This window comes from Balearica regulorum, chromosome 4 (genome assembly GCF_011004875.1).
Source record: "Balearica regulorum gibbericeps isolate bBalReg1 chromosome 4, bBalReg1.pri, whole genome shotgun sequence".
NCBI classification, from domain to species: domain Eukaryota; kingdom Metazoa; phylum Chordata; class Aves; order Gruiformes; family Gruidae; genus Balearica; species Balearica regulorum.
The window spans coordinates 81,679,851-81,697,464 of record NC_046187.1 but is presented as its reverse complement, the minus strand read 5'-3'; the positions used below and the strand labels follow the sequence as shown (position 1 = coordinate 81,697,464).

Sequence of the window (17,614 nt, the reverse complement as noted above, 5' to 3'; positions counted from 1 at the left end):
TGATCAGGTGTGGACTGGGAGTTGCACAGAGGGAAGGAAACAGGGCTGGAGGTGGGGTGCGTACATGGAGACACGCTGGTGAAAACTGGACTGGCTCTCAAGGAACACTTTAGGGGAGGGAGAGCTATTCACTTGAATTTCCTGCTCATCACCTGGAGATTAAGAGGAGTGTTGTTGGGTCTGGTGGACAGCAGGGACGGTCCCCGCTTTCGAGACTCGGTCGTGTTTTGTGACAGCTCCTGGAAAGCTCAAACCCTTCCAGCCACCCAACCCCGAGTCTTCATCCCTGCTCCCCGCCTTGCCACTCCGAACTCAGCCTCGGTGTTCGTTTGAATACAAAGACACCTCGGTGCAATGGGACCGTCTGCATCCATAAAGCTCGCCTGGGACCCCCAACCCAGCTTGTTTTGTGGGGGCCAGCAAGGTCCCAGCACAGCCTGGGCTGGAACTGGTGCTTTCAGCGGGGAAGATGCTGAGCAAATTCCCCATCCCTCGAGCCAAATGATCCCTGCGAGGAGGCCTAGCTTCAAAATGAATCGCTGGGTAGTTAAACTGATTGACAGAATCATAGCTGTACCCATTTCACGCTTCATGTTAAACAAATCAAAAGTACAGTGTGTACTACATTCAATTATCCCCCTTTGAAAAAGCAAAGACCCCCCTATAAACCGTTTAAGAAAATACATCCCACTGTGCTGATATTGATTCTCCTCCGACCACATGTCTGCCAACACTGTATCAGAAAATAAACAGCTTGTAAAACCTCTCTGTAAAGGAAAAAATAATGAATGAAAAGCCATGCTTTGTATTTGTGGGACACATTCCGCTCTGGCAATTTTTGATCTCGCCATGTGCTGTTTGAACTCCAGGTTCATTACTGCTGCTGTAAAAGCCCATGCACCGAACTTTAAACGCAGGCGATGGAAAGTGGAATTTAAATCAAAACGGTCAGATGGCAAATTCTGAGTTGCTAAAAGCCACCTGCGCCCAGCCTTGCTGGTGTTGGCCCTCGGAGAGAGCGCTGCTGGGAGGAAAGCAGCTTTCAATTTGCTCTCCTTTGTTCACTCCGCTCACCTCCTGGCAGACTGGAGCTCCCTTTAGCATTGCAGGATGGACCGCAGCAACGGGTTATCCCAACCCAGATTGCAAATATTCTCCCAGCAGAGCGGGGATGCCTTTGGGCAGCAGGGTCTTCGCGATGTTTAGTTCTGGTGTGCACAGCTGGGGGGGAGCTGGGTGTCTGCAAACCCGGGGAAAACCCAGGTGCCGCGTGGTGGAACCGGACCCCAAAGCCTTGGGATGGCCAGCGGTAGCCAGGACTGTTTGATCCTTGCCAGAGCACTGGAAGTTTCGGGAACTTCATCTCCAAAGTTTCAAAGTGCTGGGATTGTGTGGGGTTTCAAGGCTTCGGTCTTCCCATGGGGCACCTCAAGGGAAAGCAGGAGCCTGTAAATCCTGAAAGCATCAATTCAACTTATAGATTGGAAGTGCAGGCTCCTATTCCTGCTTCTCCAAACATTTTAACCATTTCAGAATGTTTTTCCATCCATACCTTCTCTTGCTGCAGTAACGTTATAAAGATTTTGCTTCTCCTTCTGAGAAAAGAATTTACCCCGTTCTCAGTTTCGAAAAAATCCCCATTGAAGAGGGAGTCCATCTTTGGGACAGCTCTTCTGAAAATATGTAAATGCATGTTTCTTTAACATCCCCTCTCAGCATTTATTCAGAATTTCCTTCTGCTCTCGCTTCTTTTTGTGCCATCTTCCTCTAGCAGCCATGGACAAGCCAAGCCACGTCATTTGCATGGCCGCAGCACGCTTGCAGCTTGTCGAGTCCTGCAAGAAGACAGTTTCATAGGCTGCAAATCATGCAGTCATTTTGGTGAAAGCGTCAACACACATTGCATGTTGGAGCACTGTTATTTCACAGGGGGAGCTGGGGTGGAAAGGTAGATTCAGTGGCCCTGACATGTTTGCATGAAATTGTGTATTGACTTACGTAGGGGAGGAACATGAAGGTCCCAGAAGAGCAGATGTCTGCAGGGTTTAAACTTTAGATCCCCAGGTCTAAGCCTGGCAGGTCTTGACTCTTGCAGACAATGTTATCAGATGGTCATGGTACAACCAGAGCCTACGGAGAGCAATGCCGAGATAGGCTGGATGTGGATCATGTTTCACTGGGCACCCACTCAGAGAGGCGCTCAGCTCCCACGTCTCTCAGGCGCTGTGGAGGTGGGAAATGCATGAAATTGATTTTGAAATGTTCAGCTTCAAGTACCAATTACAGTGGTAGCTGAATATGACTGCCAAATCTGAATTCTAGATGTCCTCTAGGGCAGAAAAATCTTGACACTGAATGTCTGAGCAAATGTCATCTGCATAAATGAACATTCAGGGTAGAGTTTCAAGAACATCTCAACATACAAGTTAAAAACTATTCATGCTTGAGTCGTCCTGGAAATAAACCACTAGGCTGGAGCTTCCAAGATGTGGTTGGCTTGTTCATCATAAAAGGAACACCAGGAGATGAATATAATGAGTATGGGAGCATTGTTGGCAATTTCAAATCCACGTCATGCCATGTCATTGGCAGAAACCAGACCAAGAAACATAGCTGTTGTCTTCGTACTTGTTCTGCTACTAGACTCTGGTGTTAGGTATCAACAAGAAAATGAAGTATTGATGCCAGAACACAAAATATTCTGTTTTGCAAAGACAGAGAGCCATTGGAAGAGGACCCATCCCACTACTGCAGAAGAAACTGCAAGCAACTGTCTGGTTTATTCAGTGGGAAGGTTGGGGCAGTTGTGGTGAGGCTCTTTTTCAAGGAGCTCTTACATTCATTTCATTTCATAGTGCTCCCAACTAAAGGGGCGCATCCAAGTCTTCAGCAGATTAATTGCAACCTACCTGGGCACAAAAACATGCTGACTTTGAGTTGGAGGTCTCTGGGCATCTGGCATCTGACAGTGGTGGGCGCATGCTGCTCACGTGGCGAGAAGTAGGTGGCCCTATAGGATAATCCCAGGAATAACCCCCTGGCTGTGAGATGTCGGTGATGCTTGCACGTATCTCTCTGAATAATTGCGACCCTGTTTCTGCAAGGTGCAGTTGCAGTCTCCAAGTTTGCTGCCTCTGGCATTGAATTTAACCACAAACCTGACATTTGGAAGGGTTTTTTTCTATAACTGATCAGCTGCTGGCATCCCAGAAATCATACTAGAGATAGGTCTTCAGGAGCGGTATGAGAAAGAGGGAGGTTTGGGGTCTTAAACCCACCTAGAGAGAAAAGTGCAAAGGCATTGGAGGGAACAGCAGGGAAGAAGGGCCTGTCACTCACAGCTTGTTTGGTTCTATTGCGGAGCGGAGATGAGAATAAATTCCTCCCTCCTTGGCGTTGTGGCTCTCCCAGCTCCATCTGGTTTCATCGATTCTGGTTACTTTGTCTGCAAATCCATTACAGCGTCCTGATGTCTTCCTGGTACCGACAGCTCCGACCAGCTGCAACGGGCCAGACCCTCACCCGGGGCAGATCAGCCGGGGCATCCCTCTGCACCCAGCAGATTTGCACCAGCTGGGGATGAGGGGCCGGTGCCAGCGGTGGGGCGCATGGGGACGTCCCCGTCGCAATTGCTTTTGCTCGTGGCACGATGCTCTAGATCAGCTGAGAGCTCGTGGGCAGCTTGGGCTCAGTGTATTTGTCGGACAAGGCAAGAGTTTACCCTGGAGGTAAGTGTGTGGCCTCGCCGTTGTTTAATTTTTATAAAAAAAATAGCCAGGCATGTGAGGTTTCTGCAACTGGGTCCTTGTGGCATGCCCTTGTTCTGGTACGGTTGTCGCTGAATCACCAGGGTGTACGAAGAAATCTCTGTGCTCCGGTTGGTTTTACTTTGAAATTTTGAGTATCAAGCGCTGATTTTTGTTACGAACAGTTAATATTTTATTAGATTTAAATTTTCATTCCTCTTTGGTGTCAGAAAGCTAAAAAAAAAGGCCATTGCCTTTTAAATTTTGGACCTTTCCCTCTCCTGTTTCCTGTCCTTTATTGTGTCCTTCCCTGTTTTTCTTGGTGACATCAGAAAGCAAAGCAAAACACAAAATGTTCCTTTTCTTTCCACATTTAGCCAAAATGTAACATTTTGAATGGGCTCCAAGTATGGTTTTTTTTTTGGTCAGAGGAATGCAGAGTTAGACAAGGCAGGCATATATTCTGTATTTTAATGGGACTGCGACGAGCAAATAACACTGACACAACAGTCTTCTGTAACCGGACAGTGGCAGCAGCCGTGACCTGGGATGCACCGGGAACCTCTGTGATATTCAGTCAGGAGTTCCTGGTGTGAATTTTGCTTTCCGATGGACGTATGGAGATGGATGAGCAAAGCATGGCTGTGCCGAGAACTGAAGGTCCAACAGTGCTGTTCGCAGACTGGCCGGGACTGGGACCCCAAGGCTTGGAGCTCCCTGAAGGGCAGCAGGATGGCCCCATGTCCCTGGAAAAAGCCTGATAAACTCTGCCAGAAGGAAAGCAGGGGAGGCTGAGAAAATAGTATTGCAGCGAGTGATTCCAGGGACCGAAATGAGACTATGTGCCCCAAGGCAAATATTATGACAATTTCGCATTTATGGTGCGGTGACGCCTGGAATCTTCCTCCAGGTATTGGCAAGGCTGTGCCCGAACGCGCAGCAGATGCTGTACGCTTGGGATTTCGCTCAGCTGCCATCCTGCTCAGGGAAGGATGCAGAAAACCAAGTGCCGTGAGACCTGCGATGCAATTGTCAGATTTGGCAACGGCAGGGAGATCAAAGAGGCGAGTTAGTCCAGTAAAAGTGCAATAATAAGTGCTCTCAGCTCTCTGCTTATTATGAATAGATGAAATGTCCCAATGGGACGGGGTTCAGAGAAGCAGTTTCTCAACACCTTGAAGGATGGCTCTGCAGGAGAGCTTGTCCTGGCTCCTGCAGGAGAAGAGGTGGCTCTTGGCTGACCTCCGAGGGGGTCTCCTGCGTGGCCGGGGCTCCCCAGTTGCTGCGGGATGAGGGACCTGATGCTCACCCGCATGCGCGTGCTGAAATGAGCTGGGCTTGCTTGGGTGCGAACACGCTGGGGCCTCCCTGCAATAACGGGGTTGCTCCTTACTTTGTATTCCGTAGCACATAGGCAACCCAGAAGAAATGCAGCCCTGTCAACACTTTCCTAGTGATATGAGCTTATTTTTTTCCCTGCCTCCCCTGCTGCATTATTCACGACCGTAAAATATTCACCAGCCTCCCATCTGCCCCCCCCACCCCTGCAAAACAAACCCCCAAACAATAATTCAAGCCCCCTTCCTACCCATGTCTTGCAAACGGCTAGGAAATAAATTTCTTGCCTTGGGTTGTTTTTATAGTGAACTTTCGTAGCTAGATTTAATCATGGAGGCAAATTTCACACTGCCTTGAAATGGACCCATAAACTTCGCTCAGCATCAAATTCCTCCTTCCCCAGCCTGCCCTTCCAGCTCTGATCTGCCGTGTCCCCAGCTTCACGGGGCTCCGAGGAGGAAAGCTTCACCACCGGCCAAACCACATTTACAGTGTTTTTCCACAAGAAAGGCCAAAGCTGTACAGATCGTGCTAGCGTTGTATGAGCTCCACGTTGCCACCCGGAAAGGGTCGAATCCTACCTGAGTCATCCTTCATCAGGCCGGGGGTCCCCGGCCAGCCAGGGCATTGGTCTCAGGGGTAGAAGTGGTGCTGGGGAGGCAGGGGGGTGCAGCGAGCATCCACTTGGCCGCGTTATGGGTTTTGTTCGCTTTGAGTGCGGGCAAGTCCATGCGCATTGCAATGGGAAGGTGGGAAACCCAAAGTCCTGTACGTTTGCCAGCAAATGCATGGTCAGTCCTGAGGGACGCTTATCCAGTTGTGTTTTATTGAGTGGGAGACGGCCGCAGCACCCGCTGGCTCTGACCTGGGGTCAAGGTGCTCTTCTTCTGTCCCGGGAGGACAACCAGCACCACAGATGGGGAAGGAGCCTGCCAAGAGGAGGGGGATTGCTGCAGCAGGTCAGAGAGCGGGGCAGTAATTTGGGTCTCACAACAGCCTGCTCCTTTTCCTGGTTCCTGCTGTTTGCTCATCAGGGCACTCATGGATTGGGTCTTCCAGCAGGCAGGACCTTTTCAGAGCTGCCATCACCCATACCTCCCTTTCAGAGGGGCTGCTCAAGTGCTAGGTTTTACTCACATTCGGCTCCGGGTAGATGGGGTGGTGCAAAGAGAAGGTCCAACATGTCCTTGAAGAGGTGCTTCAACCCAGGCAGCAGCGTAGCGATGCTCTTCGTGCATGGGCACATCTGACGAATGCAGATGTGGTGAAATCAGCCTCTGAGCCAGGGACGTTAGTTATCACCGGAGAGGAAGAGGCACCTGTAGGACGTATTTCATCCTCTCCCAAGCTGAGCGTAGATGGGGCTGCCTGAATTCCCCCAGGAAGGGGCAATCGGAGGGAGCCCATGGTGTCTGGCTGTGGTGGTAGGCACCACGGGAGATGGGTCTGGCTCCATCTCGCAGACCCCAGATGAACCTTTCTGACCCATGGTGAGGTCATCTGGCCACCTTCTTCTTTAGGCATGGGTATATGTTTCCTGGGGGGCTTTCTCCTCTGGATGACTAACAGCCCTTCTGCAGTGCAGGACCCTACCAATATATGGGAAAGGGAAGAATCACCATAAGCTCTCTCACTTTTTAGCAGTTTTAATTTAAAATGACTTATTAGCTGGGAAAACATGCCCCCCCCCGCCGCCTTGGCTAAACATACATTTTAATACATTGCAAGGAGCAGAGGGGGAGAGATGGAAGTTTCCATTGACTTTATTTTATTTTTCTAGATTATAAAATATTTAAAATGCATAAATAAAATGCTCCATTGCAAAAATGCTGGCGTGTTTTTCCAAAGCAAGGCGGGGAATGGAGCTAAATTGAAATATAACCGTCCAGGGTGATCTCTTAAAATGAAACCAGTTTCAATGGGATTTAAGTGCCCACAGTCTCCCTGCTTGAATATTTATGTTCTTATGGAGTGTGACACATTCTTTTTTTCCCCCCCTTTTTTTTTTTAATATTGCACGATATAATGAATCAGAGTCTTGTAGCCACCGCAGTGAATTTATGGTGCTACGTATGTGTCATGAATAATGCTGAAGTTTCCTGGTTTTAATTAAATCTGTTCCGTTTATGATACTGCCATGTTGCAAGAGTGCAGCGGGAGGCATTGCCCGCAGGGCACGCCTCTGAGCCCCTGTCAGTAGACACGGGTCGTGACTCTGCCTCCTCTTTGCAAGAGTTGGTTGGAGCCAGAAATAACAAGACCTCAGCTTTTTGTGCGTCTCCGTCTCTCTCCTTCTGTCCTAACACTTCTTAGTCCTAACTTTCAGGCATCCTGTGGCATCCCAAAAGTGGTATTAGATCCCTGTTGGGAAATATTACTGGTTGCAACCACATAAATAGCAAATTTTGTGGCATGGGCACATATCCACCATCTATTATAATGATGTGACCGCAAGCTTGTTGTCACGGTAGTGGGATTCGAGCCCTCCTTGTTAGAGAAGTCTAATTTAAATGTTCTCCTCCACTGGCTTTTTGGGGGGTGTTGGTCCGACTGTCCAGAAAGCAGCCCATCTGCCTTGCTGTTGACCTATCCACTGCAGTAACTGGGCCACTGCAGATGCAAGTTTCTCATGGGTGAGTGTTTTGCAAATCATCTCCTCTCCAGAAAGCAGAAATTGCTGCATCATCCTCTTGCTGAGCTCCCTTACGGATGCTGTCCCCAGGCAGTGGCTATTCCTTATTACCGTGGCCAGGTTGCAGAACTGAAGGCTGACAGCTCCCGCACTGCACGGGGGCTTGGTAAATGATGACGATCACAGGGGATGCTCACGGTGTAATTTTCATTCCAGGGGCTTTGCACATAGGCTACTGGGATGGCTGCAAAACCTTTCCACAGGTTGTCACAGCAGCCTTAGTGGCAGAGAATAGGCAAAAATTGTCCATCTAATAGAAATAAGGGCACATAGTGACAGATCTCGTTGTAAGGACTGCAATCAGGTGTCACAGTGCTACCGCTCGATGAGTTGTGCAGGGAGCCAAGCTCTGGTTATCATGACTCCTTGGTGCTCTGAATCTTTCCTTTCTTGAACTTGGATGTAGTAATAAATACGGCAAGCATGCATGCAGCTTGGCAGCAGCGCGGTGTAATATTAGCAGCAGATTTACTGCGACACCATGTCCAACTCTAGCATTCACCTGTCCTGAGAATGAAAACCTGGGAGATGTGCAGAAAAGATGAACAAAGCCATTTGAGAACTGAGGAGCCCACCACAGTGAGCTACTATGAAAGCACCAATCTCTCTCTTTAACATATTCGTGTTTAGTAAGTAAACTCGGGAGCCACAGGCTACCTACAGGTGGTAGAGGTGTTTGCAGGTTGTAAGTTGGCCAGCTGCACACAAACTACTTACAACAGACCGGATAGAAGATCAGAGCAGTGGTGGATCCAGACTTGTGCAGGGCTCTGGCTGCTGGCAGAGCTGGGGTGACAGATGGGCAGAAGGACAAGGGATGTATTTGAATGGCCTACCCTAAGTGCTAATTTATGTCTTCTTCCTATATTTTTCCATTTATTAAGAGGAAGATGAAGTTTGGCAGCACTGGCACTCAACACTCGTTGCTCTCTTCACCTTGGAGAGTCACCCTCATCTAAATGGTGTGAATATGATGCTGTCACTCCAAAAGACCCTATTTGCAAACTCATGGTGCCTGTTTGCTAAAATATTGTCACTAAATTAAGGCACGAATTGATACCAACCCAACTTCCAGAAGCATCTTGGGTTTTCCAATGAGCATCCTTGCCCAAGAACTGGCCGGAGCTAGTGCTGTCCTCCTGTGGCCCTGGCCCCGCAGAACTGGAGCAGGACACACTGAGGGTGGTTACATTACAGGATTTCTACTGCTGTGAGATGAGAGCAGCCAGGCTCTGCCCACTTTTACTAATGAGCCTTTTATTTTTCCTTGGTTTCTTTCCCGGTCTGATTTTAGGAGCACTTCTGGAGCTTGGACAAGACAGAAAATAAGATTCCACCGCAGCTTATCTTCCAGATCTGGGACAATGACAAGTTCTCTTTTGATGACTATTTGGGTAAGTCGGGAGAGGTTTTTGGCTCCATTCCTGCTGAAGCAGACAGGAAGGAAAAAAATTATTGAATCCTTTCAGGGTACGAAGAAAGTGTAACCAGACCAGTTTAAGCCACTAAACAGGATCCAGTGTCAGCATAAGTTCAGGACTGATGATAAGTGGTTCGTATTAGGCAGATTTCCAGCCTCAGCCTGCAGCAGCCTGTTCCTGGGCTGACATAATGTTGAGAGCATCATCAAATGCCCTAGAGCCACCACCTTCCAGCAAGGCCCCAGTTCTCCGTGACTCAGCTGAGTCTGTGCTGCAATGTGCTCCTCAGGGCTAACCGTGTGTTTGAGTTGGGAACACCAGGCAGGATCACACTCCTGCCTTGCCTTACCTGGGATATTTAGACATGAACACAGCTCAATCTAACACTTGCCTTTTTTCAGTGCTAACCTCATTCATCATCCTCAGAAACCTAGGTTTAGGCCAAGAAAAAAATAAAACAAAAACCTCTAATAGGAAAGATAGTACAGTCATGCAGTAGATTATCTCTGCAGGAGCTGGAGGCTCCAGCATTACAAGTTTTTTGGTTGGATCTTGTTCTACCTTTCTTTTTGACACTAAAAAAACCCGCAAACATCAAAAGCTTCACTGCGGAAGTATGTGAGCAAGATCCTTTCAAATCTTGTCTTTGATTAATTACATAGGTTGAGTGCCAAAATAACCTCTCCAAGGTGTGTTTTCCGGTTCTGGCTCTGCACATCACAAGCTCTTGACTGCCAACATTAATTCTTTGCAAATTCCAACAAATAAAAATGGTATTTGGCTTTTGTCAAGCACTTTTCATCAATGGACTTCAAAAGCGTTTCACAAAAAACCTGATCTGTGCTGTTGTTGTCACTGGTTGTAAGAATCTGTGGCACAGAAAAGCTGCAAATACAAGTACGAAACTGAATGCGAGTTGTCCACAGCAGCGTAGAAAGCTGCTGTCCCTCAGCTCAGCCACAGGACCAGACCCTGTGCGTGTTCTTGGCTATCAATAGGAAGCTATCAGTTTTGTGGGATAGCCTTCATATTTAGTGTGCTGCAATTACTCACCTGGGTGGGGCAATAAAATAGCGTATATCTGGAGATCGGCACGTCTCCTGCCCAATGCTCTTATACTGACTGGGCTGTGGGTGTGTACAATTTGAGTTTCACCTACATCTCTTAGTCTTCAGTAAAAATCTCAGCCTGCCTGGTTGACTTCAGTGCAAATCATCCAACGTCCTAGCTGCGTAAGTCAGCAGGTATTTTGCATTATCTTCTAGGAGGACTTCATAGCGCAGGTCTTCCTAAGCGCAATGGGGATACCGAGTGCTCAATTCCTAGGCAGAGTCACTGGCTAAAACTAGCACTATGCTTGGAAAATAGGGCTGCACTTGAACTTGCTCTCCACCTTGCTGTGTGGGTGTCTGCCCAAGCTCCCCAAGGTCCAGAGGGTGCCAGAGTGAATATTTCTTCAGGGAAAAAGTCCACGTTTTAAGGACCTGTTGCACCTAGATGTCTTCCCAGTAACGTTCCTCCTTGCAGGCTCCATTCAGATGGATCTCAACAGGATGCCCAAACCTGCCAAGACGGCTGAGAAGTGCTCCTTAGAGCTAGTAGATGAGACCCTGTCTTCAAGTCGCTTTGTGTCACTCTTTGAACAGAAAACTGTCAAGGGATGGTGGCCCTGTGTTGCTGAGCAGAACCAAAAGAAGACCCTGACGGTAAGGTGTCCTCTTCACATTTCTCTTTGGGGACTCACTCAAAGTGTTGAGGAGGGCCATGGCTGGGCCAAGCACATGCAGGATGCCATGCTCAGGGCAAGAAACACAGTCTTGGGTTGCAAATTTTACAAACCGGACCAGCTTTTGTCAGCGGGATGTTTCCCAGGATCTGTTCAGCACCATGCAAATGCCTCAGAAGAAATGATTTTTTCTGTGGGATTTTTGCTGTGTTTTTTGGAACGTGACTCTACTTTGACTCTGTATCACATCTATCCTTAATGATATTGTGTTGTGACAAGTACCAGGGAAAGATTTCAGCTGTCAGACCAATATATTTAAATGTAAGTGTCCGAGCAACTGTTCAGTACAGGTACGGGAGTCCAGGCACTGAATTAAGTCATTGGACAAAAGACCCTCAAGTCAGTTGCCTGAACTTGGGTGTTGGTGACATTTGAGAGGTCCTGGGGTATCTGCTGAGAACATTGCAGTGGGCAGGTGAGTGATCTGTGTGAAATCCACTCTCACCGGGCTCCTCAGGATCCTTGTTGGTAGTTGTTGGGTTATGCTCAAAGTACTTTTTCTTTCCCCAACCAGTGTTTTGCATAATACATTTATTTCTCACCTCTCCTTTTTTTTGGGGGGGGGTGTTGTTTGTTTGGTTGTTTTTTTTGTTTATAACTTTGGGGTTTTTTAACCCACACAGGGCAAATTGGAAATGACTTTGGAAATTGTGGCAGAGCAAGAGCATGAGGAGCGGCCAGCTGGCATGGGTCGGGATGAGCCAAATATGAACCCCAAGCTGGAGGACCCCAAGTAAGTGCATCTTGAATGGAAAAATAACCACCAGGGCACAGAGTTCTCAAGGAGCAAATCGGAAAGCTGGGTTTGTGAACTGGTGATGCTCAGACTGTACGAGCTGAGACAGTCCAGGGTGGCTGGAAGGTGGGTCTGGATCACCGAGGAAGGCATTTGACATGGTCCACCCAGAGGGATGTGGGTTTGCAGGGTGAGCATCCAGCTCGTTACAGTGTGCTCATGTGGTTGGGGATCCAGGAGGGTGACACTACAGTGAAACCCAGAAGTGACCTCAACTTTGTTTGGCTCCAGGCGCCCAGAGACCTCCTTCCTGTGGTTCACGTCCCCGTACAAGACCCTGAAGTACATCCTGTGGCGGCGGTACAAGTGGGTGGTTATCCTGGCCATCGTGCTCTTCATTTTGCTGCTCTTCCTGGGGATCTTCATCTACGCCTTCCCGGTACGATGGGTGCGGGAGAGGACGGGGGGGCTGACCAAGGTCTCAGGTGTTACTCCAGGTCTCTGTGCTGACCGAGATGGTCCAAGTGCATGTGGCTGCAAAAACTCATGCTGGTCTTTGGAGAACAACCTGGTGGACCATGATGGGTCAAAAAGAGAGGCTGTGCTTCTGGTCTTTGCTACAGACTCACTGCAAGGTGCTCACCTCTTTGCGCCCGTGTTTTAATTCATGTCTAATGACGCTGAGGTTAATTGATTGTTTTCAAGGAGTTCCGTGCAGCTGAGGTCTGAGGTGTTGCAGGGCTGGTGGGAAAAACGTGCAGCCTAATTAGCAATGTGGCCATTTTACAGGGCTGAGCAGTGGCAAAACCCCCACTTTTGGGGCAAAAACCCCCACTGTAATTGTTTAAAGATGCAGGGGAATTTCTAGGGGTTCGGGCAGCCCCGTCTCTCATTATCAAGGCTTGGAGCACATTATTCCGATGTAATGGTCTGAAGTGAGGGGGAGGGTTTTCACCTCATTAATCAAGAAAGTGGCTTTTTCTTACCTTACTGTCAGTTCCACTGGCAAACCAAAATAAATAAATAATGGAGCCCCGGCCTTCCAGTTTGGCTTGGGATGGCTTTTTGTATCCTCCTCTGTTTCTACAGCACTGGAATAATTCATGCCGGCTCTTGGATGCCATTTCCCCTGCTCTCAGACTGATAAGAAAAATGACCCGCCTCTCGATTTCCAGCACTTAACAAATTCTGCTCCTTGTATATGATTTTTTTTTAAGAAAAGAACTCATTGGAGTAATTTATAACTTCATGTGAGAGAACATGGCTGCCTTTTGCAGATGCCTTTGTGTGTTTGCAATGTGCAACCGAAAAGCAAAGTGTGGAATTTCTCCTCGCCACCGTAATCACTTTCAGATGATTTGAAGTCATGCATGCTTGGTTGTTCCTGTCGAGAAAAAAAAGGGGATGGGATTAGATCATGGCTCTCCCCATCTCTCTATCCTCATATCCATGGGAAGAGCAGGGGTACTTCTGCTGGAGAAACGATTCCGGAGGTGCTAAATAATATGAAGGAGGAAATAATTGTACAAGTGCAGATTTCTGCTGCATTGCTTCCTCCCTGCCCTGTACTCGGAGCCATTCGTGGAGACTCCCCTTTGTGTCAAGCAGCAGAAACCAAACCTTTTCGACCAAGAAGAACGCAGTGTTTCCCTGAAGCTGCAAGCGGCTTTGCATTCGTTCCAGTGGTATCATATAAAAACAACGTTGAGAGGAGAAAAAATTCGCAAACTATAAATATTGATTTACACTCATTATTACTTGGGATTTTTCCCTGTTTCCTAGCTAAATGTTGTTGTATTTAATTTCATTTTGGTTGGGTCAATTTTTAGTCATATTTCGAAAAAGTAAGGCCATGTTTCATGGAATTTTTCTGTTTTTATGTATTTGGCCAGCTTCCCCTAGATTTTTGAGGTCACTGGTTCTGTATTGACTTGGAGATTTAGTTCCTTTCCCATTTCATCAGACACTAAATTTGGCAGTCATGCTAGTGATGGTTTGCTATGAAGGATGCCCCTGGCATCCTGACCTTTGGCAGGGCTTACCATTACATCCCTGATTAAATGCACGGAAAACCAATCCGTCCTCACTTCTGTTCTGATTTGCGTGCCAGGAGCACCATCAGGTCCCGTTTAAAATAAGGACCTTGCTGCATTTAGTGCTGTATATGTAATCTTGCCACTACACGTGCAGTTTTGAGGTCCCAAGCTGCAGGTAGAGGGTTTTGTGTGTGTCCTGCCCCTCTCGCCCTGGGAAAAGGGGTGGCTGATGGGAGGGCAACCTCAAGGGAATGTCCTTAGGGCATGGGGACCATCAGTCTGAGCAGGCAGGGGGGAAGAAACAGGGATACAGGGCTGCTAAGGGGTGCACACGGAAGTGAAGTTACTATTTTCCTGCATCTGTTGCCTTTTTCGCTATGGCCTTGCATGGAGAGCTCACGCACAGCTTTCTGCTTGTCAGGACTTCCAGGGTCCTTCCAGTCATTGCTCTTCAGCAGCTGGTCCCTGGCTCGGCAGCAGCCTTGGAACCTGTCTGCAGTCTGCCTGCAGTCTGAATGTCCCTGCCTGCAGATTGAATGCCCCTGCCTGCAGTCTGAATGCCCCTGCCTGCAGACAGCCTCTCCCCCAGGAGTGTTGTGTACCATGCACCAATTGCTGCCAGAGAAGTCTGAGCCCTGGCTCCAATTCCTCTTGGAATTGTTTGGGCTCTGCCCGAGTTTACCAAAGGAAGATATCTTTACTTGAGAAATGTATATCTACAATATACCCTGGGACACTAACAGTCCTGTGTGCTAAGCTAACCCTGCATAGGTCACCTCAAACCAGACCAACAGAAATCTCACCTGAAAACGAACCCAGGGCATTTTCATTGGCTCTTGGTATAAAAATGGGATTTTTAAATTTTTATTTATTCCTATTACCCATATAGTGCTGAAAGCTGCAAACCACAGTCCTGACTTTGTGGTCAGAGTAGCTGGAGAGTAAGAGCAAATGTCCCGTTCAAAAGCGTTGTGCTTCCTCCTGAAACAGCGAAGGGCTGTCTGGTTCCCAGCAATAGTGCCCAAACCCCAGTGTTTCCCAAAAGCCCAGGATGTTTAGTGAAAATCAATCATAGAATCACAGAATCATGGAATGACCTGGGTGGGAAGGGACCTCCCAGCCCATCCAGTTCCAGCCCCCTGCCATGGGCAGGGACACCCTCCACTAGCCCAGGTTGCCCAAAGCCCCATCCAACCTGGCCTTGACCACTGCCAGGGAGCCAGGGGCAGCCACAGCTTCTCTGGGCACCCTGTGCCAGGGCCTCAGCACCCTCACAGGGAAGAATTTCTTTCTAACATCTAATCTAAATCGAGCCTCCTTCAGCTTAAACCCATTACCCCTTGTCCTATCACTACACTCCCTGATAAACAGTCCCTCACCATCTTTCCCATAGGCCCCTTCAGGTACTGGAAGGCCGCAATTAGATCTCCCCGCAGCCTTCTCTTCTCCAGGCTGAACCACCCCAACTCTCTCAGCCTGTCTCCATAGCAGAGGTGCTCCAGCCCTCAGATCATCTCTGTGGCCTCCTCTGGACTCGCTCCAACAGCTCCATGTCCTTCTTGTCCTGGGGACCCCTGAGCTGGATGCAGCACTGCAGGGGGGTCTCCCCAGAACGGAGCAGAGGGGCAGAATCCCCTCCCTTAACCTGCTGCTCACGCTGCTGGACACGCAGCCCAGGACACGGGTGACTTTCTGGGCTGCAAGTGCACATTGTTGGGTCATGTTGAGCTTCTCATCACCCAACACCCCCAAGTCCTCCTCAGGGCTGCTCTCCATCCATTCTCTGCCCAGCCTGTAGTCATGTTTGGGATTGTCCTGACCCACGTGCAGGACCTTGCCCTTGCCTTGTTGAACTTCATGAGGTTTGGATGGGCCCACCTCTCCAGCCTGTCCAGGTCCCTCTGGATGGCATCCCTTCCTTCCAGCATGTCGACCACACCACACAGCTTGGTGTCGCCAGCAAACTGCTGAGGGTGCACTCAATCCCACTGTCCATGTCACTGACAAAGACGTTAAACAGCGCCGGTCCCAACACCAACCCCTGAGGAATACCACTCGTCAATGTTCTCCACTTGGACATTGAGCCATTGACTGGAACTCTTTGAGAGTGACCATCCAACCAATTCCTTATCCACTGAGTGGTCCATCCATCAAATCCATGTCTTTCCAATTTGGAAGAAGCTGATGTCTTGGTCTTGTTCAGAATACCCATCATGAGATACTTTACACCTCGAGGAAGTATTTTCCACATAGAGGCGAGAAACAAAATATTCGGCAAAATATTATGTGCAAATATTCTGCAAGATATATATGCCTTTAAAGCTACTTCATGGAATCAGAAACCTTTGAAGATCTGGTACCTTTGTGCTTCCCCCATCCTCAGGACACAGAGTACGTGTGATGGATCATGGGCTGGAATAAAGAGCTTCTCATTCCTCCTCTTGGTTCCTCTTCAAAGTCTCCTTCCCAGGAGAGCTTTGTGCAACCAGCAGTTGTTTGCCAGCCAGGGAATGTGCCATGGCTGCCCTGGTGGGATCTGGGGTCCCTGGAAGGAGCAAGGGAAACATGTAGAAGTGGGAAAGGGTCTGGAAGTACTTCGGGATGAAGAGGAGGTTCATCAGGACCTGTGGGGAGCTGGGAGTACTGCAATATGGGAAATTTAGGCACAAGTCCATAAGAAATCAGTCATCGTTAGCAGAGCAACTTGTTATAGTGGGTGAGAGGCCATTTCCAACTGAAAAGCCTTTTGGTTTTGGGTGGAAAACTGCATGGTACTGCAAATTTCCATAAAAAAAGTTGTCTAGTTTTACAAAACTGGGAAAAAATGTTGAAAATCTGATATTCTGAGGTTCTTCATTTTTTCACTTGGGCTCTTCCACCCAGTCGTAGTGTCAGATTACTCGCTGGTTTGCCTTAGCTTTCTTTGCAGAGTGGTTGTCATTGTGGTCTGTACAAGCTAGGACTCTGGGAACAGCATTCCCTGGATATTTCCTATATGATTTCCTTAGATGGTCCTTAGATTTAACTTGACATCAGAAGACTCCTTAAACAACAGACAGAAGTATAATGAGATCCAGTAGCTGGATATTGAAGTTAGAGGAACTATTCCAGTGGAAATAGGACACTAATTTTTGAGACGAAGGGTAATTAACCATTGGAACAATTTACCAAAGGTTGTGGTAAATTCATCGTTGCTTGAGGCGTCCACGTATCGAGATTGAATGTCTTTGTACAAGATATGCTCTAGTTCCACCCCATGCTCCTGTCCAGCAGTGCTCATTTATGGCACGCTCTGGGGCTTTTTGGAAAGGTCCAGTGACTTTGATGGACTTTTCATCTGACATGGCCATAGCTTGGAAGAGCTCTGCCTTCTGCTGTGGGAACGGTTGAGTGAAAGTCTTGGGCTAGACACAAGGTCAGAAGAAAAGTTTATAGAAGTCCAGCTTGGGCTTCTGCATCTGTCACGTGCAGGGAATACTGCGGTGAAGGTATCTCCCCGAAGCAGTGATTATTGTAAAGATTTTAGTGCCTAGCACCATAGAAAAATGTAACGCTACTTCCAGCTAGAGTCAGCTCTGCTTTGCAGCACCATGCAAATGTTTACTACCTTTTAAAGCTCTGTTTGTGTTCTGCAAGCCCAGCGTTGCTTCCATTGCCATTAATTCTAATTACAGCTCGCTTTCTGCGCTGATTGATAATCCTGCTTGGCTTTCAACACTTCGTTAATACAAAGTCGTGGCTGGACAGAAAACTTGCTAACCTCCAGAATGCAACCAGTCAAATCATAAAAAATAGGAGCATTTTGGAGGATAGACTCTGAAAGACAAATGGATGGATAATTAATTCAAAGGTTATATGT

The 17,614-nt window shown here is 48.1% G+C and overlaps 1 protein-coding gene across 4 annotated transcripts in view; it reads left to right on the top strand.

Moving 5' to 3' along the window:
* The window catches only part of DYSF (dysferlin), a 106,913-nt gene that overhangs the window by 84,619 nt on the left and 4,680 nt on the right, over window positions 1–17,614 (top strand). For all 4 annotated transcript variants that reach the window (XM_075752867.1, XM_075752868.1, XM_075752870.1 and 1 more), the window contains 4 exons: window positions 9,071–9,170; window positions 10,725–10,903; window positions 11,607–11,716; window positions 12,011–12,158. In XM_075752867.1, coding sequence (XP_075608982.1) covers window positions 9,071–9,170; window positions 10,725–10,903; window positions 11,607–11,716; window positions 12,011–12,158 — 537 coding nt within the window. The remainder of the gene's footprint in view (window positions 1–9,070; window positions 9,171–10,724; window positions 10,904–11,606; window positions 11,717–12,010; window positions 12,159–17,614) is intronic.